This window comes from Sorghum bicolor, chromosome 4 (assembly GCF_000003195.3).
Source record: "Sorghum bicolor cultivar BTx623 chromosome 4, Sorghum_bicolor_NCBIv3, whole genome shotgun sequence".
In the NCBI taxonomy this organism is placed as follows: Eukaryota; Viridiplantae; Streptophyta; class Magnoliopsida; order Poales; family Poaceae; genus Sorghum; species Sorghum bicolor.
The window spans coordinates 4,046,408-4,070,792 of NC_012873.2; the positions used below are offsets into that span (position 1 = coordinate 4,046,408).

At 46.0% G+C, this 24,385-nt stretch overlaps 3 protein-coding genes across 4 annotated transcripts; 2 read left to right on the forward strand and 1 right to left on the reverse strand.

Moving 5' to 3' along the window:
* LOC8076097 (dihydroflavonol 4-reductase) lies at positions 5,257-6,804 on the forward strand. Its single transcript, XM_002451541.2, has one exon. The coding sequence runs from the start codon at positions 5,439-5,441 to the stop codon at positions 6,525-6,527; it is 1,089 nt and encodes a 362-aa protein (XP_002451586.1). The 5' UTR covers positions 5,257-5,438; the 3' UTR covers positions 6,528-6,804.
* LOC8074674 (pyridine nucleotide-disulfide oxidoreductase domain-containing protein 2) lies at positions 8,141-13,650 on the reverse strand. Its single transcript, XM_002453303.2, has 16 exons — positions 13,252-13,650; positions 12,886-13,047; positions 12,577-12,759; positions 12,432-12,489; positions 12,228-12,278; positions 12,066-12,148; positions 11,703-11,790; positions 11,438-11,479; positions 11,294-11,368; positions 11,118-11,186; positions 10,508-10,623; positions 9,853-9,965; positions 9,544-9,623; positions 9,248-9,368; positions 9,067-9,133; positions 8,141-8,951 (listed from the first exon to the last, which is right to left on the reverse strand). Exons 1-16 carry the CDS (start codon positions 13,569-13,571, stop codon positions 8,819-8,821), a joined length of 1,761 nt encoding a protein of 586 aa, XP_002453348.1. The 5' UTR covers positions 13,572-13,650; the 3' UTR covers positions 8,141-8,818.
* On the forward strand, positions 13,763-16,370 carry LOC8076098. Of its 2 annotated transcripts, none has more exons than XM_021460578.1 (4): positions 13,763-13,919; positions 14,543-14,594; positions 15,714-15,853; positions 15,941-16,370. In XM_021460578.1, coding segments are annotated over exons 1-4 (402 nt in total). In that variant the 5' UTR covers positions 13,763-13,917; the 3' UTR covers positions 16,149-16,370. The 2 variants fall into 2 exon arrangements, with proteins under 2 accessions (XP_021316253.1, XP_021316254.1); XM_021460579.1 differs by having other exon boundaries at positions 15,717-15,853.

Below are 24,385 nucleotides of genomic sequence, written 5' to 3' on the forward strand. Positions count from 1 at the left end.
TGGTAATTTGAATGTAGGATTTAATTCTCCATCAGGATGATGATCAAACTAAGACCCGTTTAGAAAGAGTACTAACTATTGATTATCTGTTAAAATAGTGGAATCAATCATGTACATAGCTTCTAGCACCGTGGTTGCTAGAGTAAGGGCAGCTGCTTCTGTCATCAGCACTGACGAAGAGTTTGCACAATTTTTCCTTTTTTTTTATTCCTTAGGCCTTGTTTAGTTCGTAAAAAATTTCAAGATTCTCCGTCACATCGAATCTTTGGTCGTATGCATGGAGCATTAAATATAGATGAAAATAAAAACTAATTGCACAGTTTACTTGTAATTTGTGAGATGAATCTTTTGAGCCTAGTTACTCCGTGATTGGACAATGTTTGTCAAATAAAACGAAATGCTACAGTAGCCAAAAATAAAAAATTTTGCGAACTAAACAAGGCCTTAGAATCGTTTTTTTCTCTTTCTGTTGGATGGCGGTAGTTGATCGGTCGACGCGACGCCAAATATCTCTATGCTCAATGACGCTGATGGATGTGGCCTGCCGCTTGGAAGAATTTTTTTTTTCTAATATACGAGTATAGAAATAGAATTAAGGTGTTTGGAATTAGTTCCCTTCTATATTTTTGAGCAAAAGGATTTTAACGTACTTTGTTTGAGAAAAAGAGTAAAATTGTAGAGGTGCTTTAAACTAATTTTGTTTTAAAGCATGCAGTTCCAAACACCGTAAAAATAATAGTATATCTATAGTGAAGTTTATGAAGTAAAGTTTTAAAGCATGCAGTTCCAAACACCCTAAAAATAAGTTTGATCCCTCTTCTATAAAATAATGCCAGCCAAACGCTTATGCGGTGTTTCTCGGAAACTCTTACCCGATATCCATTTATCTTTTTCTCATCGGGATGTTACTCCCTTCGTAAAGAAAAAACGTAAATCTCAATTCCCTTCGGATGAGTAAAAGAATTCAAGTTTAATTAATTTATGAAATAAATATCTATATTCATAATTTCAAATATATTTATTCTAAAAATATAATTTTTGCTCAATTTACAGTAGTTATTATACACATAATAAATACTAATATATCTTAATTGAAGACAGAGATCTTGTCACCATTACGTTAAAAAAATACTAGTATATTTCTATATATATTCAGCTCCTATTTAGTTCTCTTACAAAAACTTTTCGCTCAACCACATTAAATGTTTAGACATATGACACATTAAATATATATTAAAAAATAACTAATTACGTATTTGTCAGACAAATATTTTAGACATAATTAGTCCATGATTAGACACAAATATACTACAGTACCTAAAAATTTTCTTTTCATAAACTAAATAAGGCCCAGTCAAGCTCCATAATACTTAACGTCTTTACTAACAATGGAGTACATGGACGAGCGGTTTTGTGTTTTACAAATGGACGGCAGGGAGAGACGAACAAATATGAAGGGTTTTTTGCATTCTCTTATTTTAACTTGTACGGGCTCATTTAAATTTAAATTTAAATTTCCGTAGAGGCTCAAACCCTTTTTCCTAAAAAAGAATGAATCGCTGATCGTTGCCTTGGTTGAGAAGGCTCAAGAAAGTAGAAATGATGTGACGAAGGAATCATGGAGTGAAAACAGAGCAACGAGGTGTATTGTCAACTCATTGGATAAACAAACCATCACTACCTTTTTAAAGGAAGTAAACTCAGCTTGTGCAGATACTGGGCCCTGCTTCTTTTTAAGGCCGTGTTCGGTTAGGTCGTTAGGAAAATTCTGGCCCAAAATCATTCCTGCTAACATAATCTTACATAAAATTGAATAGCAATCCTGAACTGAAATTGTTCCTGGAGTTTTTATTGCTAAAACGAACGGGGCCTAATACAGTAAGCAATCGGTTCTTAAAAAAATGGTGAGTACACTGTAGAGATAGAGATTACATTAATCGGTTGATATAGGTATACCTTGTTGCAATGCATTTCTTTGCAGGTTAGCTGAAATGATATTACGGCCTGTTTGCTTTGCTTCCACAAGCCACAACGAGACTCTGGCGGCGCCTGAACTCTATTTTTTGGCGGCAGAGTTTTGGCAAGATACAGCAACGAAATAAACTAAGGCCTGGTTTATAGTTCTAAACAAATTTTAAAATTATGTGTCACATCGAATCTTCAGACGTAATGTATGGAGCATTAAATATAGATGAAAACAAAAACTAATTATATAGTTTGCCTATAATTTACGAGACGAATCTTTTAAGCCTAGTTAGTCTATAATTAGACAATAATTGTCAAATAAAGGAAAGTATGCAATCTAGCTCCATCTCATGGATCAGTGCCTTATGCCAAGAAGAGGAGAAGACTAATTAGTGTTCTGCTCCTACTTCTTTTTTTTTTCTTTTTTTTTCCTTCCTCGTTCCCTAGTTGTCTTAGGGCCTTTCTGTAAACCATATGGCCGCACTTCCTTTTCAAATAAAATTCTTGTAGGGGCCAAAGCCCCTCCAAATAAAAATACTATAGTAGTCAAAGCTAAAAAATTTCGCAAACAGCCTAAGAAACAGCTGAACATCCAGAAACCAAACGGTTGCCTAAGTAAATGCGGCGTGCCAAACTTAGGGTGTGGCAACTTATGGACGCCATTCATAGCCAGTGCCACAAAAGGTTAGGCATATGCCAGGGTAGTGGCATGCCCATTTTTGTGGCAAAAATAAGGTGTTTAGTGCACTATCATTTAGCTCCGGCAACTGTTTGGTTTTTAGTCATATGAGCTGCCACAAGTTTGGCAAATAAAAAGGTGAGCTTACCACTTGAAGTCACGACACCAGCATTTCGACACTTTCACTTCAGCACGGTGGAAAAGAATGCAAGTAATTAGCACCAGTAAACATATTGGGCAATAATAGTCCCTAGCTATATTACTAATATACACAAGCATGATGAGTTGCAGAGGACCAGTCTGTTCTGTACAAAAGCAGCAACAGCTGTCTTCAGATTTGGGTTATATACAGTCATACAAAACCATCAACTACTCTGACATCAGCTGCAGAGGACCATTTGAGTCTACCCTATCCAAAAGCATCAGCACATAATTTATAGAAGCATCAATGATCATTATGCTTAGATGATGAGCACTTCCATAGTTCCATGTGCTAAAGAAGTTCACCAAAACACCCTTTAGAAGCAAACGAAGAGACAAATGATGTTTTGTTAGACTAATTAGCTTGCCTCTGCTTTATGTTTCAGTATCCTAGCTGAAGGTGTTTCATGACTATACCTCAAAGTAACTAAGTAAGGGTGGAACCTTCCTGGCTTACTTGTGATCTTTGGGTGTGTTTCAGTGGTCCTGTATTTGAGTCCTCCGACAAGTATTACACACGCATCTAAAACCTCATTAAGGAGTGAACTCTTTAATTATTTTAGGGGCCTAGGTTATTTGGAGACATAGAAATACATGTGTTTTTGAGGGGGCTTCTCCTTCGATTAGCATGATCTAGAGTGAGTTGAAGAATGAGCACAACCTCTAGTGTATGGCTGGGGGAAAGATGCTTCAAGGACTTAATTTGGCACTCACAGACTAGGTTCTTTTAGTTAAGGTCGAGTTGTGTTTGTTCTCTATGTGTTTAACCCTGGTGTATATATAATCGCCTCACTCATATCTGGTCCCCGTATGAGTGAGGATCCTATTGGGACCCATCTATTTTTCATCTCTATAATACAGTGAAATGCAGCTCTTCTGCGTTAAAAAAAATCTCATTAAAGTACCTACTAACAGTCTCACCTGATCGGATGAACTCAAAACCAATAGCTCTATTAGACTAGTTATGACCCAATGCATGCATAAACATTACAACTTGTTCTTCCATTGTCACATTCAATGTGTCCATCACAAGACCATGTGATCTGAGACTTTGACAGAGCATACAAATATATTCTTTCCCATGCACAGTTCAGAAATACAATGGGCCTCCGTACCATTATACGAACGACTTAGGCCGTGTTTAGTTCGCGAACAAAAAAATTTCGCGACATTGTAGCACTTTCGTTTGTTTGTGGTAATACTAACTAGGCTTAAAAGATTTGTCTCATAAATTTTGACCAAACTGTGCAATTAGTTTTTATTTTCGTCTATATTTAATACTCCATGCATGCGTCTAAAGATTCGATGTGACGGAGAATCTTGAAAAATTTTGCGTTTTTGGGTGGAAGTAAACAAGGCCTTAATATAAACGGGTTTCACATGTTTAGCAGATTAGTGTCCATATGTCACACCTTCTCTGTCTCGCTTTCACATGTTTAGCAGATTAGTGTAACTAGGTAGACACAAAGCAATAGCAGCTACCAACCTTCTCCTACAAATGTAGTACTGGCAGTAGTAACTGAAGTAATAATATATGAACTGACTCATCCTTCGATCCGTCTGGTTAGCAAATATTCCCCAAAAAATAAAAATGTAAACACATATATCGGATTGGAGAAAAAATAATTTAGACAAATATTAGCCACTTTTGCTAGATGATCTCTACCAACAACTCGTCAAGAAAAAAAACATTTTGACTGTCATATGTTTTTCGTATGGACTCAACAGAAATGCACTTTTTTTAAGCAAAACAAGCCACAAATAATGATCCGTACATTTTAGTGAACACTGAACACCCGCTGCGCTAACCTGCTGGCTGTGTGATAGCAATTAGCAAGCAAGTACTGTTGGCTCCATTTTGCAAATCAAAGTATCAGCATGCATAAGCCAAACTTTTTCCCATCTAGTAGCAGACGAGCAGTAGCACACAGCCGCGCACAAGCCTCCGCGAGGAAAACTTTCCAGTTGGGAGTTGTGCAGATGCAAGCTAGATGGTGTGACAAGCGACGCCGGAGGCAGAATCTCCGCGCCAGGCCAAGGAGCGGCGGCGGCGGGCACGGTATTCTTTCCCCGCCAACAGTGAAGAGATAATAAGGAGAGATAAGCGTTGAAGAAATATCCACAGGAAAGGGGCCGCGCCAGCAGTTTCGCGCCATATAGCACAATTAGTCAACCACCGCTACTAGTGCCAATAGTAATTGATAGTGAGTCAACTTGAGATTTTTTGACATTATTACCACAAAGAAGAAATTCTAGAAATTTTCTTATTTCACATCTTCAAGGCAAATCGATCCAATACTGTGGCTGATTAGTCCATGGTCACAAAAGCGTGTGGCATTGTACTTGTGCATAACTACACTATAACAAATGCAGAGGACACTATGCTAGTTGGAATTTTCTAATCACATTTCCTCGTACCATCACCAACTAATAACCACAAAAGATTTTACTTTTCTTCTAAGTACTCCGTAAACCGTTACATATATGCATGAGGATCTGTTCCGGATGCAGAGCTAATTAAAGAAGCACGCAACAGTCCTGCAAGAGCAAGAGCTCATCAGAGAGAGAGGTAAAAAAACGCGCGCGGGAGGCGATGGAGGGAGGCGGGAGCGCGGCGAAAGGGCCGGTGGTGGTGACGGGGGCGTCGGGCTTCGTCGGCTCCTGGCTCGTCATGAAGCTCCTCCAGGCCGGCTACACCGTCCGGGCGACCGTGCGCGATCCCGCGAACGCTGCCAAGACGAAGCCATTGCTGGACCTTCCCGGAGCAACGGAGCGCCTGTCCATATGGAAAGCCGACCTGGCGGAGGAAGGCAGCTTCGACGACGCCATCAGGGGCTGCACCGGCGTCTTCCACGTCGCCACGCCCTTGGACTTCGAGTCCCAAGACCCCGAGAACGAGGTGATCAAGCCGGCGGTGGAAGGGGTGATCAGCATCTTGCGAGCCTGCAAGGAGGCCGCCGCCGCCGGCGGCGGCACCGTGCGCCGCGTCGTCTTCACTTCCTCCGCCGGGACGTGCAGCGTCGAGGAGCGGCAGAGGCCCGTCTACGGCGACGACGACTGGAGCGACGTCGATTTCTGCCGTCGCGCCAAGATGACCGGGTGGATGTACTTCGTGTCCAAGACCCTGGCGGAGAAGGCGGCGCTGGCGTACGCGGCGGAGCACGGCGTGGACCTCGTCAGCATCATCCCGACGCTCGTCGTCGGCCCTTTCGTCAGCTCCGGCATGCCGCCCAGCCTCGTCACCGCGCTGGCGCTCGTCACGGGGAACGAGGCACACTACTCGATCCTGAAGCAGGTGCAGTTCGTCCACCTCGACGACCTCTGCGACGCCGAGATCTTCCTCTTCGAGCACCCGGCCGCCGCCGCCGGACGCTACGTCTGCTCCTCGCACGATGCCACCATCCACGGCCTCGCCGCCATGCTCAGGGATAGGTACCCCGAGTACGACATCCCGCAGAGGTTCCCTGGGATCGAGGACGACCTCCAGCCAGTGCGCTTCTCGTCCAAGAAGCTCCTAGACCATGGGTTCACTTTCAAGTACACGGCAATGGAGGACATGTTCGACGCAGCCATCCGGACGTGCCGGGAGAAGGGCCTCATCCCCCTCGCCACTGCCGGAGGCGGAGGGGACGACTCTGCCTCAGTGCGCGCACCTGGCGAGACGGATGTGACGATTGTTTGAGAAAAATTTACAGCTCCCGCCGTCGATGATGCTATCAGCTATATATATCCCTTCGAGCACCGCTGGCAATGTGGGAATTTACAAGTTCCAAACCAATATGCCCTACACGTACGGAGTAAATAAATTCGGTGTAGACCAGTTTGATGTTTCGATCAATTCCATTTCTTTCCTGCATTATTACGTGCTGTTTTATACCGAAATAAATGTTTCTCAGCATTTTACTGCAGTGTAGAGATCCAAGCTCTGTATGCATGGTATTGTTTTGGGTTATTTGGCAGTTATTATGACTCAACTTTTGAAACCTATCATTACTATTAAAAAAGGTAAAGACTTTGTTACGCTCGGCCGCGCACACCCTACTTGCACGGCCACACCTCTCTCTCTCTCTCTCTCTCACCCGCGGCGCCCGGCGAGCTCTTCCCTGTTGCGCTCTCTCCCCAACGGCGACCTCCTTTGGCGAGCCTACGCCCGTGCCCCACCTCCTCCGCATGGGGTCTTCTTTCTCTCCCCCTCCCCCGTGGCAGCAATGGCACTAGCGGGGTAGGCCTCCTCTCCTTCTCATGTTGTCAGTGAGCTCTCCTCTTATCTTCCCTAACTCCAGCGGCCTCACATGGAAATGTTTTGGGAGGGGGGAAGGGAGGAGAGAAGGCCGGTCAGGCGTTAGGGATGCTTGTTGGTGGTTTAGCAGCCCTAGTGATAATGGAGGCGGCCAAGGCAAGTCAGGGTAGGAGTCGTAGGATGCCATGACCAAGGCGGTGACGATGTCCATGGCGGCAGCGACGGGGGCGGTGGGAAGGGAGGTGGTTGCTGCGGCAGGAGCGAAGGCATCGGAGCAGTGACGAAGCTAGAGTAAATTGGAGGGGGGTGCACGTAGCTTGTGGGTGCATAGACATCTTCCGTATGGGGTGCATATATGGTGAAATTTTGAACCTAATCATTGTTTTTATAAATTTTGGGGATGCATTTGCACCCCCTAATTATTAAGCTTCGCCACCGCATCGGAGTCGAGGAGGAAGAAGCTGCAGTGCTTTTGTTTCGACTAAGAAGCTGCTCATGTGTGCTTGCACGCGGCCTAATACACGGCCGTGCATGCGTTATCCACCCGTCCTAAAAAAAATAGTTAGCCAATCACCATAACTAGTGCCAACAGCAATCAATAGTTAGTCCATGATCACGAAAGCATGTGGCATTTTTTTTTGACAACAAACAATTTTATATCACAGCAACGTGCTGATAGAATAGTTACATTGTTCAAGCCTACAGATCGTAGAGCTTGTAAAAGAGCGGGAACTCAGGAAGACTCAAAATTTATGTTCTGAGAGGCTGGGTCTGAAATAGCTTGTTTCGCCAAGCATCTGCTGTGGTATTTAGACGCCTGTTGGTCTAGAAGATCTTGGATTCCTTGATTCTTGAGTGGTTGAACACTTGTATGAAAATGTTTATTAGCCAGTCATTGTATAACACTGTAACGAATGCAAAGGACACTATTTGCAATTTCTAATCACATTTTCTTGTACCATCACCGACTAATAATCACAAAAGAAATCACGAGGGTCCCCCATTCACTGTTCTTAGAAGTAAACCATTACATACCAGCACAAGATGAGGGTATGTTCAGAACACAAGAATTGCACAGGTATGTATAGAAATGTTATAAGAATCAGTTCAACTCCAGTACTCCACAGACAGGAACAGGAAAAAATCTCGAGCCCAAACAAAGCCTGATTGTGCTGTTCAAGGTCAAGAGATCTTTCAACTCTGTATCATGAGGCGTGATGCGTTTCGGATAAGACCAATGGACAACGTGTCACACCCTCTCACTTAGCTGGATACAGTTTCGTTTCAGCGTCATTTTTTCTTCTAGATATGTGAACATTCTGAAATCCACGGCATGCGCCCCCCCCCCCCCCCCCCCCCACCCTTGCACCTTGTCACTATGATGATGACAATACCTCAGCATGTTCATTTGTCTTAGGATGGCCATGATTGGTTGTTCATCCAAAGAGATGGGCCTAATTTCACGCCAGATACGGACCAAAATGTTAGTGCCCATTTGTTTCACATGATAAGTTCTCCATCAGTCTCGCTGAGAGTTTGGATCCAGCGCCGGGTCCGACTATGGATTGCGACAATAATTCTCCACAAAAAGGAACTTGCGCAACCCCAAAACTCTTTAGATGAATGAATGGCACTAAAATTGCACCATAAGAAATGAATGATGTGTTTTTGCAGGCTTTTCTTTTTCTCCTCCTGATGATGAAAATGCCATCTCCGTTTCCAGCGAGCTACATCTATTTCCCCTTCATCAGGTCCTCCAAAACAATGGTGGCAGCGTTGCGTCCTGGCGCACCCATCACCCCACCACCTGGGTGTGCGCCACTCCCGCAGAGGTACAGCCCCTTCACAGGAGTTCTGTAATCTGACCTGTATGCTCCAAAGTGCAAACAGGCTAGTCATGATCCCAAAGCCACAGATTCTGACAGTGAAGCTTCAAAGATTGGCAAGGAGAAAAAGGATCAATGCAATAGACAACTATTACCATCCCTTGGCGGGCCTCATGAGGAAAAGAGAATCTAAGCCCATTGCACCGTGGAAAATGTTGCCCCCTGTGAAATGTGAATCATGTTTTCTTAAAGCTAAGCCTCCAATAGGTACAGTAAAGTAAAACATCGAAAGGATCAAGTATGCAAAGGTTATGTATACTATTGGAAAGAGCTTACCTGTTAGACCAAACTCTCTTTCAAGATCAGGTGGAGTCAGCATATCATAGCCTACCACCGATGAGCTAAAGCCCGGTGCATATTCATCAATCAAAGAAAAGCATCGCTCAACAAAGGCTTTCTGAAAATTAGTTTCCATCAAAATGGTTACTGATGGCTGTGGTAAATCCAGCAAAAGAGTCTATCCACAGATGGTGTTAGCAGCAATGCTTAACAGTATTTGTGCGCCATCCGCATGTGCAAACGTTGAACACAGAATGTATAGCGAGATCAAAGTGTGAGTAAGATCAACATACTCTGACATTAGAATCCTGCCAACTGCCTTCTGAAAGTTTGTAGGGTGTGTACTGAACAAAAAGATTAATAACATGCTGACCTATCGAAAGGATAAAGCAAAAGATGGAAATTATGTCAGAGTAGGAACGAAATTGCCTTGCACACAAAGAGTAGTGGTAGGATCCTATGACAGTTTAACGATGCATGCCCCATATAATTTCTTGCTCTATTGGGATTTTGGGATAGTGAGATATGTCTTAGTAGATATTTTGCACTATATGTTTTGCCTTATGCCACTGCAATGATAAGGGAACAAGAAACATGCATACCTGGTGGAGAGATGGTCTTATCCAAGACAGAAGGAATTGTCATTTCTATAACAGGTCTTTTGGATGAGATGCCGCCTGCTGCTTCCCTGTATGCAAGGTCAATTTCCTCCATGCTGGAAAGAAAGCAGAATTTCCATATTAGAGACTATTTTTCTTCTCAAATAAATAGTTTTTCACACAATCACATGAGAGGCCAGATCATCTAGCTTTCCTTATGATAAAAGAATGAGGAGTGGATATCTAACTATAGGCTGGTCTCATATAACATGAGTGTGGTTAGCATGATTGTTCTCTTTATTATCCTAGGATACAAATGTCAAGAACATAACTACATCAATTTATACATGTAGGTAACAAACTTTGTAAATAAAGTCAGGATAACTAGTGCAGGGCACTCTTTCAGAACAAGACAACTTATTATCGAGTAATAACATTAGTGAGTTAAGAGATTATTTCCCTTGTCCTACTCGTGTTGATAAGCACAGGCTGTGCAATACATTAAAAAAAGTTGGCTCTGGGGGAAGATGCACAATACATTAACAAAAATGATAAATGTGATACAAATAGTATCTGACACCTTATTTGTTTATCCTGTAAATGCAAATAAAGATCAAAGACAACTGAATATGAAAAATATGTCACTTTAGTTATATACCTTTCGGACCCAATGTGTATGGTGCCCATGTGCTCTGGACCACCTTCAGGGTTGATGTCTTTGCAACACTGGAACTGTGGCAGCTTGTCGACAGCTACATTAATCTTTGTTGTTGCCTGCCCCCCAAAAAAGTCATGTTATATCATTAATAATTATCGATTAGAGTATTTCAGTTGGAGTCACTGTTGATTATCGGAATGTTCAAACTATTCATCTTAAAAGTAATTCCATAAAATATAAATATCTACTCTACCAATATAGAATTTTTTAAAAAGTCATGGTCAAGTCACATCTTGGGAATGGTAACAATCAACATCATGTAGTGAAGAATGAAAGAAGCAGAAGAAACAAATAATATGTGCAACATCATAATCAACAACATGCTGACATGCATGTTGACTTTCTCTAAGTTTCAAGTTATATAATGTTTTCCCATTCCATTTAAAAAAAATGTTTTCCCATTCACAGATATCACAGACAGGCATGTTGGTGTAAATGAGTTATAACGGTGCTTTTTCAACTCAGTGACTATTTGTTAGGTGCAATTTCTTTGGTTGAAAAAAAACACCATTATTATTGTACTGAAATATGTTTGTACACAAGTTCTTACAGAGCTGTAATCTGCTGCCTTAATTGCACAGAGGAAGTCCTTTGGAAGAACAGTAGAAGGTACTAGGTCCTGCAAGAGAAACCACATATCAGTATAAGAAATATTTGCTTAGTTATGCTAGCAAAACTAGAGCTGGTACATCTTTGCAATATTACATATTTCTGAGTTTTCCTTACCACAAATGTTTTGTATGGAGTGGCATTTGAGAGAACAACTGGCGAGTGCACCACTGTTCCATCAGCCAAAGCTACCTACAAATCCCAATCTTTCAAGAGGTTGAAAGGAATGAAAGGCACTTACAGGTTAATCAAAGTACTTACCCCTTTTACCCTTCCACTATTATTAACCATTACTTGGGAAACCTAAACAAGAACAAAGGATCAAGTCAAGCAAGATGCCTAATATGGAATGTAAACCACAATTATGAAAAATTGCCACTACGGCATTACATAAAACAAATTATCCTTTTCCTTTGAGAACTCCAGTTAACAACTTTGAATAATTGATCAGTTTTTTTCTGTTTCAATTTGGAAAAATTACTCTGCCAAAGAGCAGCCCTACATGCTATAAGAATTGTAAAGGCACCTCGGCATTTGTTACAATCTGCACTCCTGCTTCAAGAGCTGCTTTGCTTATAGCCGATGACACTGAACCCATACCACCTTCGACATACCTGTAGCAAGTGTATTATCTTCTTTACTTAAACAAAAAGTATTCTGAAAACCGAAACAAAGATAAACTGACGAAAGAACTAATAATGGACCCAACATACTAACAAGCAGATTTGACTACATTGTATGATGCCGTTTTCTATAACACTAATCCTTGAAAACTTGCTTTCCCAGCCAGTGGATATACACACCAGTTGAGGAAACATTTGGGATCAAAGTCCCTACTGAAAATAACAAAAATAAGAAGCATCTTAGAGAGTCAAAGTTAGAAGCATACGCCCAAACACCACGTTGACCACCAGTCTCCCCCATGACATGGTGTAGGAGAACATATCCAGAACCTGGAGTGTGCACACCAGCCTATAAAAGAGACATCCATCAGTCAAATGCCAATATACTAGGCAAAATATTTTGCTTAGTTCATTCAAAGCACCCTTACCATAGCTCCTATCACGGCGTCAGTTGCAAGAGTCGCCTTCAAAACCTCACTCTGCAGTAGACAGCAGTCAATGAGAAGCCTTTTTTGTTCACAGGTTAAAGAAGATTAGGTGCAGTGCAGGCTGTCAATTGAAATAAAGCAACCACACAGTTGCTTGGTATGACCAATGTGAGCAGAAGCGTTTAAGATAGGACTAATGCTGACCTCAAACCAGGTGTTCAAGATTTTCGATGCCGGAGAAAGAAGGAGGTCAAAGAATTCCCTGCCGACAACAATTTGATTTTTAGAAAGGGTTGCATAAATGACGCCGATCAAATCATTAAAAGAAGGGTCAGTACTTAGTACTCACACCATGTTCGTCTGCCCCTGCTGCATCACATGCCGAAAAAGGTGGCCCCAGAATGCTGACTTCTCGACCCTATGCTTCATCCTGTCAACCATAGAGAAGTGGACCTCCTGCCTCAGCTCGGGTGGAGCCGAGTCTATGACAAAGTCCATGAGCTTGCAGAACTTCTCCAGCTTCTCCTCGTATCTGCATTCACAAACAGATCCTACCAAGATCATCATTGTAATAAAGAGCTACAATGTACATAGATACAACAGGAATCAGGAACTTAAACACTTATTTAATCTAAGATCATTCCAAGATAAACTGCACCTTGGGTATGCCTCTGCATCCTTCCTAGAGAACTTGCTGATCTCTGAGAAGTTTAGCTCCGCATCCGGACCAAGAAGCAGGTATCTGCCGTCAAGGCATGGCGTGAACGACGAAGGGCTCCGTGGCAGCAGCTTCAGTCCGTGCCTCTCCAGCTCCAGGTCACTTACAGTATATATGCAAGGACCCGCAACAACAGCAGTAGTGTGTCATTATCACCAGATACAAATCAAAACATCGGTATGCAGTTCAGAGTTATGTACAGAGGAGACTAATCGACATTTATAGAAAGCCTCTAAGTACAAGGCCGCGGCGCATGAATTTAACAGGAAACGAGGTGTGGTAGTCGCCTTGGGGTAGGTTACTCACCGGAGGATGGCGGGGCGGAGGAGGCTGAGGAGGTAACTGCAGCGGGAGAAGCGAAATCCGGGGACAAGGTCCGACTCTGAGACCGCAGCGCCACCCAGGATGCCCCGGCGCTCCAGCACGGCGACGGAGCGGCCCGCGCGGGCGAGGTAGGCGGCCGCGACGAGGCCGTTGTGGCCGCCGCCGATCACCACCGCGTCCCACCGCTTATCCTTGGGCAGCTGCTGCGACGGCCGGGACGGGTCCGACGCCGCTGCGTCCGTGGAGAAGCGGCGGCGACGGGCGGCTCCGGCGAGCAGGAGGCGCCTCGCCGCCGGTGACATCGTGGGTTCTGCTTGGGTTCTTCACCTGCCACCCGTGCCGAGTGCGCAGTGGACGATGGGCGGAATCTTTCTACTTGTGAGAAATGGTGACTTGTGTGTGCGCTGTAGATTCCGCGACCGCTGCAGAGAAGACGGATTCTAAAAGTACGTTTTAGTTAGTATATAAAAAAGTCACGGGTCATAAACAATCGAGACGCCGCCGCCGACCTCATCATCACAGCCGCCGGCAGCCGGACGCTGTCTCCTCGCCCGCTTGCTTTGTCTTAGCCCAGTTGCCGCCGGCATCGGGGTTGTGTTCTCTGTATCGCAATCCTCTTCCTCTGCTCCGCCACCGCGGCGCGACGACATGTCTCTCTTTCTCATCTTCTTTTTTTTTTTCTTTCGCGGTCCGTTTGATTCCTGTTTGCCTGGATGTAGTGCTATGTTGGCGCTCATCGACCAACGCTTAGGTATTTGATGAACTAGGATGTTGGAGATAATGTAAGGCCATTTGTCAATTCGATTGTTTGTAAATGAAGGTGTTTGATGAATTAGGATTTTGGAAATGATATTAAGGCCATTTGTCACTTCGATTGTTTGTAGTTGAAGGCTAAGGAAGTTATTGCTCTGCTCAGGTAGCGCTTGATTGCAATACTGCCATTGTAGGCCTTAGATCCACAAAGTTTTTGGATTTTGACACTGTAGCACTTTTGTTTTTATTTGACAAATACTGTCGTAAGTAGGCTTAAAAGATTCGTCTCGTGATTTAGAGACAAATTGAGCAATTAGTTTTTGTTTTTATCTATATTTAATGCTCCATGCATGTGCCGCAAGATTCGAAGTGACGGGAAATCTTTAAAAGTTTTTGGTTTTTGAGGTGAACTAAACAATTAGACATGTCTGAAGTAGACCGTGCGAAAAATACTATTTTTGTTCTCTGGGCATGGCCACTGCGTTTCTGAAAGTTCCTCCTTGTTGAAAAATGCTTGCAGGACTGGGTCATCTAAGAAGCATGAGCTCAAATCTAAGAAGACTATCAGTAAGGTATTTCAAACTCCTCTCCTTCATTAGCATATATAATTGATTTTTCCTAGAATTTCAATTCTGTTAAACTCTGCAGATTTGATTTTATTTGAGTAATTAAAGACTGTTTAAGCATTAGTTTTCTACCCCTATAAAGTAAATCTTAGAGTAAAAATCACAAGCGTCCCTTAAACTTGTACGGTGGTGTAATCTGGATCCCTAACTCTTGATTTTTAATATTTGAGTCCTTGAACTTGTACTGTGGCGTTACTTAGGTCCCCAACCATCTAGTTTTGATATTTGAGTCCCAAAACTTGTATGGCGGTGTCATCTATGTCCCCAAACTTGTTGACATACAAGTAGCATGTCACATCAGCATCATTTGAGAATTAATACGAAATATATGTCCTTTTATGATAAAAAAGTGAAAAAAATTTTATTGCGTCAGGGTCATCCACGCGTAAGCAATGCTAGCCTGTCCTCAAGTCAGGGATTAGGAAAATTGCCAAGGTGGATACACAGGAAAATTTCCATTTCTGACGGAAGATGTGGGTTTTTTTTGTCGCGCAGTTTATAACATCAATAAATGGTTCAAATTTCAAAGTCTCAGCGACACTAGCGTATTGTCTCTGTTGTAATAAGTCCTTATTGATGTGTATTTGGTCAGTATTATGGTGTAGCGCCAGTTTCCTGTATGCCCCAACATCATTCTGTGTGTTCCTGATGTAGTAGTGAACAAATGCTGCAGAAGGGCAATATTCCAATGTCATTCACATGTTCATGCATATACGTGCACCATAAAAGCAAATCACCATGTCAGCATAGACAGATTTTTACAGTCATGATTTGCCAATTGATGGGAACTTAAAACTAACTTGAAATCCTTTTGTCGCGTTCACCTAGCTAGTTATATGTTCTTGGATGTTTTCAGAGGTCTACTCCATTCCAAAGTAGACTCCTGCAGCTTGGCATATTTATTTTCTTTTGTATTGCTATTGCAGTGTGCATCATACACTATTGATATGGATCCAATATGTAAATTCGCATGCACTTGTCATCATATTTGTATAGTTTGCATTTCCTTTCACTTTTTACTATGATGCCAGTGTTTCACTATCTGTTAACAATTATTTTGTTCAGCAGAAAAATACACAGAGTCGGCGTCAGAAGAAACTGAAAGCATATGATCTCTCGGCACTGTCAGAGTTCCTCCCAGAACCAGCTGCACTAGAGCAGAAGACTGAAGCAAAGCTGAACTGCAAGTCAAGACAGACATTAGTGTAATCCTCTCTTCACACCTCCTTGCTTCAGGTCGTCACGTTTTTCAACTGTAGTTTTGGATTCTAAACCCGATTTTTCTTGTCCAGGCTACAGGAGGCTGCTCATCTCAAGGCTGTACTGGACAACCTGCAGTTCCAGCTTGACCCATTTGCTGTGATCCATCAGCATCTGCTAGCAACACAGCCACCTGCAGCTGCAAAGGGCGATGCCATGAGGCAGGGGAAGGACTCCAAGAAAGAGAAAAGGAGGGGGAAGAAGGGCGCATCATCAAGCTCTCAAGCAATGGATATCTGATTGAACATTCGTTCAGTAGTAACTTGTTCCAGAGGCAACCCTGTTCCATGAGAGGGAGCTCATCAGAGTTTCATATCAATGTTTGGCATACTTTGGGTACCAGTAGAGGTAGTAATTTTTCTTTTCCTCTTTGGGCGGTCTTTTGGCTGATGTTTGCTGAATCAGTGCCATCAACAGTTAATATATATGAAGAAAAGAAATCAATGTGACGATTTCTGAGCACAACAATTTATTATACCTGGAGACTGTTTCTGAAGCCTAGTGCAACTGTTGTATAAAGCCTGGCAACAACAACTGCTCAAATTCAACACTGATTCATGGCAGCTTCTAAGGTGTTATCAGCCGAATCTGTTAGCCATTCAGCAGTATTTTTCTCTCACAACAAATTAGCGAACAGTACTTTCAGCCATAACTTTTCAAACAAGAGAATAGGCTTTTAGCCTTTAGATTTGAACTGTTTTTTTGCAAGGATTGTCAGAGCTCAAATTCATTTGTGCTTGTTGCGGCTTTGAGAGACGCCTCTACTGTACTATAAGTGATTGGTATGTATAATGGCCCCATATGATGATGAAACAGTGCTAGACTTACTATGAGAGACATCTGATTAGTTAAGTATTGTACTTGGCCCTTACTCTCGCGCGCACACTCGTTGGCCCTGCTGAGGCTACAAGTGCTTTGTCTGCTGCACCCACCTCACCGCCCACTTCCTCGCCGCCGTTGCCAGTCACCTCGCCTCGCCGCTCACTGAGCCCCAAGCTCATCACCTACCGCCGGCGGCGCGTGCGACCTGTGGCACGCCCACCTGCTACACAACAGTCAGCTCCGTCCGCAGAGGGCTAGCTCCAGACTCGCGGCTAAGGCTTCGGCCACCTTTGTGGACATGACCACACAGGCCGTGCAGCGCAAGGCGCTGCTGAATTCCCTCTCCGGCTGCTCCAAGACTCTTCAGAAACATATCGCCAAGCGCAACATTCTGTCACGCAACCGTCTGCCCATGGGAGGGGCTGATCTACGCAAGTTGTTGGCTGCGGCTAAGCTCAGCTGCAAAGCCGTCGACGGGGCCGACGTGGTGACTGACCTGGCGGAATGACCACCAGGGGTGCCATTATGCTTCTAGGCGGCTTGCACTACTATCCCAACGGTTGTTGGGCTGTGCCTTGTGGTAGTGCGGTTATCCTTTCCTTCTCTGCCTTCCTTCACTTTGCTTCCTCTTCAAGTCTTTCTTATGTTGTATTCGGCCGGCGTTTTGTCCCGGCAAGGTGTTGTAACTTGTTCTCATGACGTCGAACTCTCGCTGTTTTAATATTCTTACGTGGAATGTGCGTGGCTTGGGCGACCCGGATAAATGTGTAACTGTGCGCAATGTCATTTTTAATGCGAAACCTTCTGTTGTTTGTCTTCAAGAATCCAAGCTTTCCACAATTTCAGTGTTCAAGGCCAAAACCTTCCGGCCTGCTACTTTCTCCTCCTCCTTCGCTTACTCCCCGGTTGATGGCTCAAGAGGGGGGATCATCACTGCCTGGGACCCCTCCCTGTTCGCTCTGAGCAACCTGTGTGTCAGCCACACCACTCCAACCACCTCCTTCTCTTGCACTGCTACTAATCTCGACTTCACTCTAACCAACGTTTACGGCCCATCTGACCACTCCAACTCCCCCTCCTTCCTCCAACACCTTTGCGACACTGTCTCAGGCTCATGGGCATTAATCGGTGACTTCAACCTTGTCAGATGTGCTGAGGATAAAAGCAACAGGCAGTTCAATGCCTCTCTCGCCAACTCTTTCAATGACACCTTAATTAACCTTGCTGTCTGTGAGGTCAACCTTTCTGACCGGCTCTATACTTGGTCTGACCGGCAAGTCCACCCAATCTTGGCCAGGCTAGACCGTGCTTTCACCAACAACGACCTCAACTTGGCCTTCCCCCTAACCAGTTTATCCTCTCTTCCCAAACCTACCTCCGACCACTACCCGCTAGTGCTCTCCCTCTCCACCAATTTGCCCAAACCTTGCTCTTTCAGGCTTGAAAACCATTGGCTTAAGCAACCAACTTTCCTCCAGTCTGTACTAGCGAGTTGGGATCAGGCACCGACAACCTCGGATGCGGCTGGGCAGCTGGTCGCTTGTATCAAGGCAGCGCGTGCGTCGGCAAAGGTTTGGTCGCGGTGTAACAGGGCACCACCGACTCTAATTCATGATTGCCAGTTTCTTGTGCTTTTGTTCGACTACTTTGAAGAATCACGACCACTAACACCAGCAGAGTTCCAGGCACGATACACAGCGCAGGAAAGACTGCAGGAACTCCTCAAAGAGAAAGCGGCCTACAAAAAGCAATAAAGGAAAGTGACGCCAACACTGCCTATCACCATGCCAATGCAACTCAGCGACTAAGACGCAATTATATTAGAATGCTTCGGGTTGATCAGCAAGATGTTACAAGCCACTCAGCCAAAACTGAAGCCCTCACCACATACTTCAAGTCAATCATCGGGGTATCTGGCGTCTCCTCGGTCGAGGATCTTACTGGCCTTTACTCAACAAGTGCCCAACCAAGCAATGCTCTGGTCAGTGAGTTCACGGAAGAAGAAACCAAAGCTGCTATTCTGGCGATGAACACTAACAGTGCACCTGGGCCTGATGGGTTTGGTCCAGCCTTCTACAAGTCCACCTGGCCTCATGTCAAATCCAAGATCATGGAGTTCTTGCGTGCTTTCCACAGGGGTCAAGCTCAACTTGAACGCATCAACAGATCTCACATAGTGCTCTTACCAAAAAAGGTTGCGGCTGTTGAAGTTGAAGCTTTCAAGCCAATCTGCCTGCAGAATTGCAGCTTGAAAATACTATCCAAGGTCCTTACTGCAAGACTTCAGAAAGAGATTCCACGCCTAATTGACATCCATCAGACCGGTTTTATAAAGGGAAGATCAATAACAGACACTTTCATTTATGCCCTTGAGTTAGTTCAAGTCTGTCACAAGCGGAAGAGGCCAGCAATTGTACTGAAACTCGACTTTGCAAAAGCCTTCGATACAGTCAACTGGGATGGTTTGTCCAACGTCCTGAACGCTAGAGGTTTCTGCCAAAAATGGGTAAACTGGATGTCTCACATTCTGAGCTCCTCCAAAACCTCTATCCTGGTGAACGGCTGCCCGGGCCCGTGGATCACTTGCAAAAGAGGTTTGCGTCAGGGAGACCCTATCTCCCCTTATCTCTTTTTGCTGGTAGCGGAAACCTTGCAGAGGATGGTCACGAACTGCACTGCAATCTCTCATCCAACTGATGATGCCTTGCCTTGTGCTGTACTGCAGTACGCTGACGACACGCTCATAGTCTTCAGAGCGACACAAGCGGCTGCAACCTGCCTCCGGGAAATTCTTGACAGCTTCGCCGGCATCACTGGCTTGCATATCAACTTCTCCAAGAGCACTTTGGTCCCTATCCACGTTGACGTTCAGGTGCTGAACTCTTGTGTCAACATCCTGGGCTGCCGAAAAGAAAGCTTCCCGCAGCAATATTTGGGACTGCCTCTCTCAATGAACAAACTTCCAGTATTGGCTTTCGGCCCTTACATTCATAAAGCAGACAAATACCTCGGGTCTTGGCAGGCTAGCCTACTCAACATTATGGGAAGAACAGTTCTTGTCAATGCCGTGCTCGACGCCTTACTTGTTTACTTCATGAGCTCAGTGCAGCTGCCACCGGCTGTGATTCACCAGATGGACAAAAAGAGGCGAGCCTTCCTTTGGTCAGGAGATGTCACCGGGCACTCTTCTGCCTCTGCGTGTCTAGTGGCCTGGCTCAATGTATGCAAACCAAAGGAGCAGGGCGGCTTGGGAATTAAGGATTTGGGAGTTCAGAACATTTGCCTTCTCCTGAAGCTGGTTCACAAACTGCATTGCCCCACTTCTTCTGCTTGGGCGTAGTGGGTTAAGGAGCGAGCTTCGGTAGTCACCCTTACTGGTGACATTCACGGTGATCACTGGAACACAATGCGCTCAATCCTACCGCTGTACCGTGCAATCACCACTGTGAACATCGGGGATGGAAAATCCACCTCCTTCTGGTATGATGTGTGGGCTGGCGACGATGCCTTTGATGAAATATACCCAGCGCTGCACAGCCACTGCACATTCAAGCAGGCCTCCGTCAGTGAAATGGTGTCCATTGGAGTTTAGAACACTCTGGTCTCAAGACTGTCAGCTCAGGCTGCAAATGACCTACTCTCCATCCAAGGAAAGATCTCCAACCTTACCCTAAGTCAAGACCCTGACTCGAGAGCTTCCTTGTTCAGCAGAGGGGAGCACAACTTGGACAGTGGGGCAATCTACAGGATGCTTAAGGCCCGTGGACAAGCCTGCGATGCCAGGGCTGATTTTATTTATTTTTTTCGAGATCACGACTTCACGTGTTTTTCATTAAGAAGAAGAGCCGAAAGAAACGGCAAGTAACCGATACAAAGAGTTCGCAAGTAATCCAAGGATTACCATTGAAACCCAGAACACGAACAAAGCAAGAAACACGAGGGGGGATCCTCCACCTAACAACCCCAACAGCTAAGCCAAAAACAAGAAGAACAACTCAACACCTAGGTAGGCAGCAGTGTTCGGAGCCGCAACATAAAGGACAACTGACGGTCATGCATCCGGCCCCACCTCTTCAACCTCAACGACCAACCCAGCCGGAGACGCGTCCTCAGTGGCAAAGCGAACCAACCGACGGCCAAGCATCCGTCTCCACTTCAGCAACCTCGACGACCAACTCAGCCGGAGACGCGTCCTCAGTGGCAAAGCAACCATCCGACGGCCAAGCATTCGTCCCCACCTCAGCAACCTCAACGACCCACCTGCCGGAGATGCATCCTTGGTGGCAAAGCAACGCACCTCGGCGGCAAAGCATCCGCCGGAAACACCTCGGTGGCAAAGCATCCACCGGAAAGAGCACAACTGCAGCTTCAACAAACACTAGCCAGCAAACCTGAGTGGAGAGCAGCATGAAGCACGAAAAGGCTCGGCACGACGCCCGAGGGACCATGCGGGCTGCAGGCCACGCGCAGAAAGAACTTCGGCGGCAACGCCTTCAAGAAGGAAAGCGACGCAGAGAGCGCCGCCGTTGCCGGCCCAAACGGGCGAGGCGCCCTAGATCCTTGCAACCATCAACCCCAGAAGGGACGAGCGCCGTCGGCCGAGGAGGGGTACGCAACGACATATGCCTCCAACGAGGAAAACGACGCCCCGAAGGCGTCGCCATAGTCGGCCAGAAGGCACGGCTTTCGCCTAGCGCCACCCACTCATGCACAGACCGCTCCAAAACGCCGACCACGCCGCCATGACGCCGAAGGCGAACCGCCCGAACAGCTGCCCACATCACCACGATGCAGGGAGCGCACGAGGCGAGCCGGCCGCCGTAGCCGTCCGCCGCCAAGCAGATGACCACCGCAGCCGTGGAGGGAATGCCGAAGCCTTAGCAGCCGCCCCGAACGAGCCCAACCGTCCTGCACCCCACCCCGACCACGCCGGAGCCCAGACGGACGCCAGGCAGGCCGGCCAACGGAGGGAACGGGGGGGAGTCGCGCCAGATCGGAGGCCGGAGGCCCAGATCCGGCCGTCCCACAAGCCGCCGACGCCGGGGACAGGACGGGTAGGCCGGCCGACGGAGAACGGTGGGGTTGGCAGCAGCAGCAGAAAAAGGGGGCCGGGGGCCCAGATCCGGCCGTCCCCCGGCCCAGGCCGCCGGCGCCCACCACCAGGAGGAGCCTGACGTCGCCGAAGGACGGTTGAAACACGGGCCGCCGTCACCGCCGTCGGCCGTGTAGTCCAGCTGGGGCGTCGCCTGCGGCAGGAAACGAGCGGAGCCCCTCGGCGACGCGCGCCGCGGAGACGGCCACCGCCGCAGTCCCCACGGCCGCCGGATGCGGACACCAAGGCCGCCGGAGGGCAGGGGGGCCAGGGGCCCAGATCCGGCAGACCACCGGCCCTGGCCACCGGCGCCCGCCCCGAAGAAGACACGGCGCCGCCGCCGGCCCCTAGGCCAACGGGAGAGGGGGAAGAAGTGGAGGCGGGGAGAGGAGCGTGGGGGAGGAGGAGGGTGGGGGAGGGAGGAGCAGGCGCGGGCGGGCGGGCCGCCGCCGCCACCAGGAGGGCGGCGACGGCGGCCGGAGCGTCGCGACGGGGGTTGGGAAGCGGGCAGAGAGGTGACGGAGCGCGCTCCGATGAGAACTATGCTGCGGGCTGATTTTATTTGGAAAAACCCAGCACCTCCAAGGGTGCAATTGTTCATTTGGCTTCTACTTCAAAGAAGAATTCAGTGCCGGACAGTCTTGTTCAAAAAACACATCGTCGACAACCCCTCCTGTGAGATTTGTCACCTGAACACACCATGTGGGGCTGCAATCTTGGAAAGCAGGTTTGGAGTAGGCTTGGGATTGTCTTCCCTCAAGACTCTGATGTATCGGCACTATACTCCGTCTCTCCACCAACCGGTGTGCCTCTGGACCTGTTCCCAGCTTTCATTGCGCTGGTTTGCTGGCAGATTTGGAAAGTAAGAAATGCAAAAACTTTCAACTCTGAGATTCAAACACTGGATCAAGTCCTTACCCTTTGCATGCATGCTGCCCTTCAGTGGAAACACAGGTTCCCACGCTTGAAGAAGCCAATCGCCGACTCCTGGTGCTCCGTCTTCCTGATGGCGAGGCAAGGACAGGGATAGATTACCTTACCTCTTTCTACCTTCTAATGCTGTACTGATCACGATGTTGTGATCATCTATCTCAAAAGTGTGCACATGTATTCTAAACTTCAGCCGGTTGGGGCTATTTAATATAATGCAGGTGGGGACCGAATCCCCCGTTGACAGTCAAAAAAAATTATGATAAGCATACTGTCTCAGATCACGTTTTATTTTATTATGAGTGCAACCAGATCGATGGAAATGGCTATGGACACGTGTGCACTGAATTCTATGGATCCCTGGCCTAACTGAACACGTGTGCACTGAAGCGGCGCAATGCTCTCATCTTCCGCAATGAAAACCCTCCCCTTCGCCAAGTGTTGCATGCCTGTGCCCTGGATGCAGCTGCCTGCCTGCCTGGCGCCCTCGGTTCAAGAAAAAGGAAAAGGAGATCAACACTGCCTGGTGTTCTTATCTCCAATCAATACTAAACAGAATCACTAGTCCCGTCTGTACATTCCTTGTAAAGTCTTTATTTTTTTTTAACACCCTTCCCTTTTGTAACCATTTTGTGACCATGGGTCACCTTCAATAAAGTCAGGTGGGCAATGCCCCCCGTTGAATGCTCAAAAAAAAAAACAAACAGAGAACAGGGATTAAGGCTAAGAGGTAATGATCCCCAATAGGGATTGGAGTGACAGCCAGGGATCTACTCATTCCCAGGGTGGGAAAAAATAGCTTGGGGATTGGATTCCCATGAACCGAACAAGGTCTTAATTGGTCCCAATGACACCATTCGCGGCAAACATTTTGATGGCAAATTGGATTTTGTCGATCTGCATTTGCTTTTGGGTGAAGGGAATTTGTGCTGTTAACTTAAATTTTGTGGATCTGTTCTTGTGTTTGCAGAATCCATCATTTTTTTTTAAGACAAAGAAGTATACTCCGTTCTACGGGTGATAAATGGATTTATGTTTTTTGAAAGAAGTAAATGGATTTATGTTGTATTTCAACTACCCTTTTGCTACGGTAAAAACACTATTTTCACCAATTTGGATTTCAACTCAGCAGAGGCTGTGACTCTGTGTGACCTGGCCATGAAAAGAAAACACGAATACAACACACACACACACACACACACACACACACACACACACACACACACACACACACACACACACACACACACACACACACACACACACACACACACACACACACACACACACACACACAGACACAGAGAGAGAGAGAGAGAGAGAGAGAGAGAGAGAGAGAGAGAGAGAGTAGAACTTGGTTCCGGTAAATGTAGTTTTTTTTTTAAAAAAAGATGCTACTTGATGATCTTGCCACGACTTGCAACGGTATTGGTGGGCGAGATGCGAGGCATGACCAGATCTTGTCGCGTGGACGCCCATCACCTGACAAATCTGAGCCAACCATGCAAAGTGATCTGCTATTCTCTCCTCTTTCATATGAAATGCACATCTCAAATCTCCCTTCTTAATCCAGTCGGAGACAGCTTAGATTACAGGCATGCAACACTCAGCAAGTTCAGAAAAGCGTAATTCA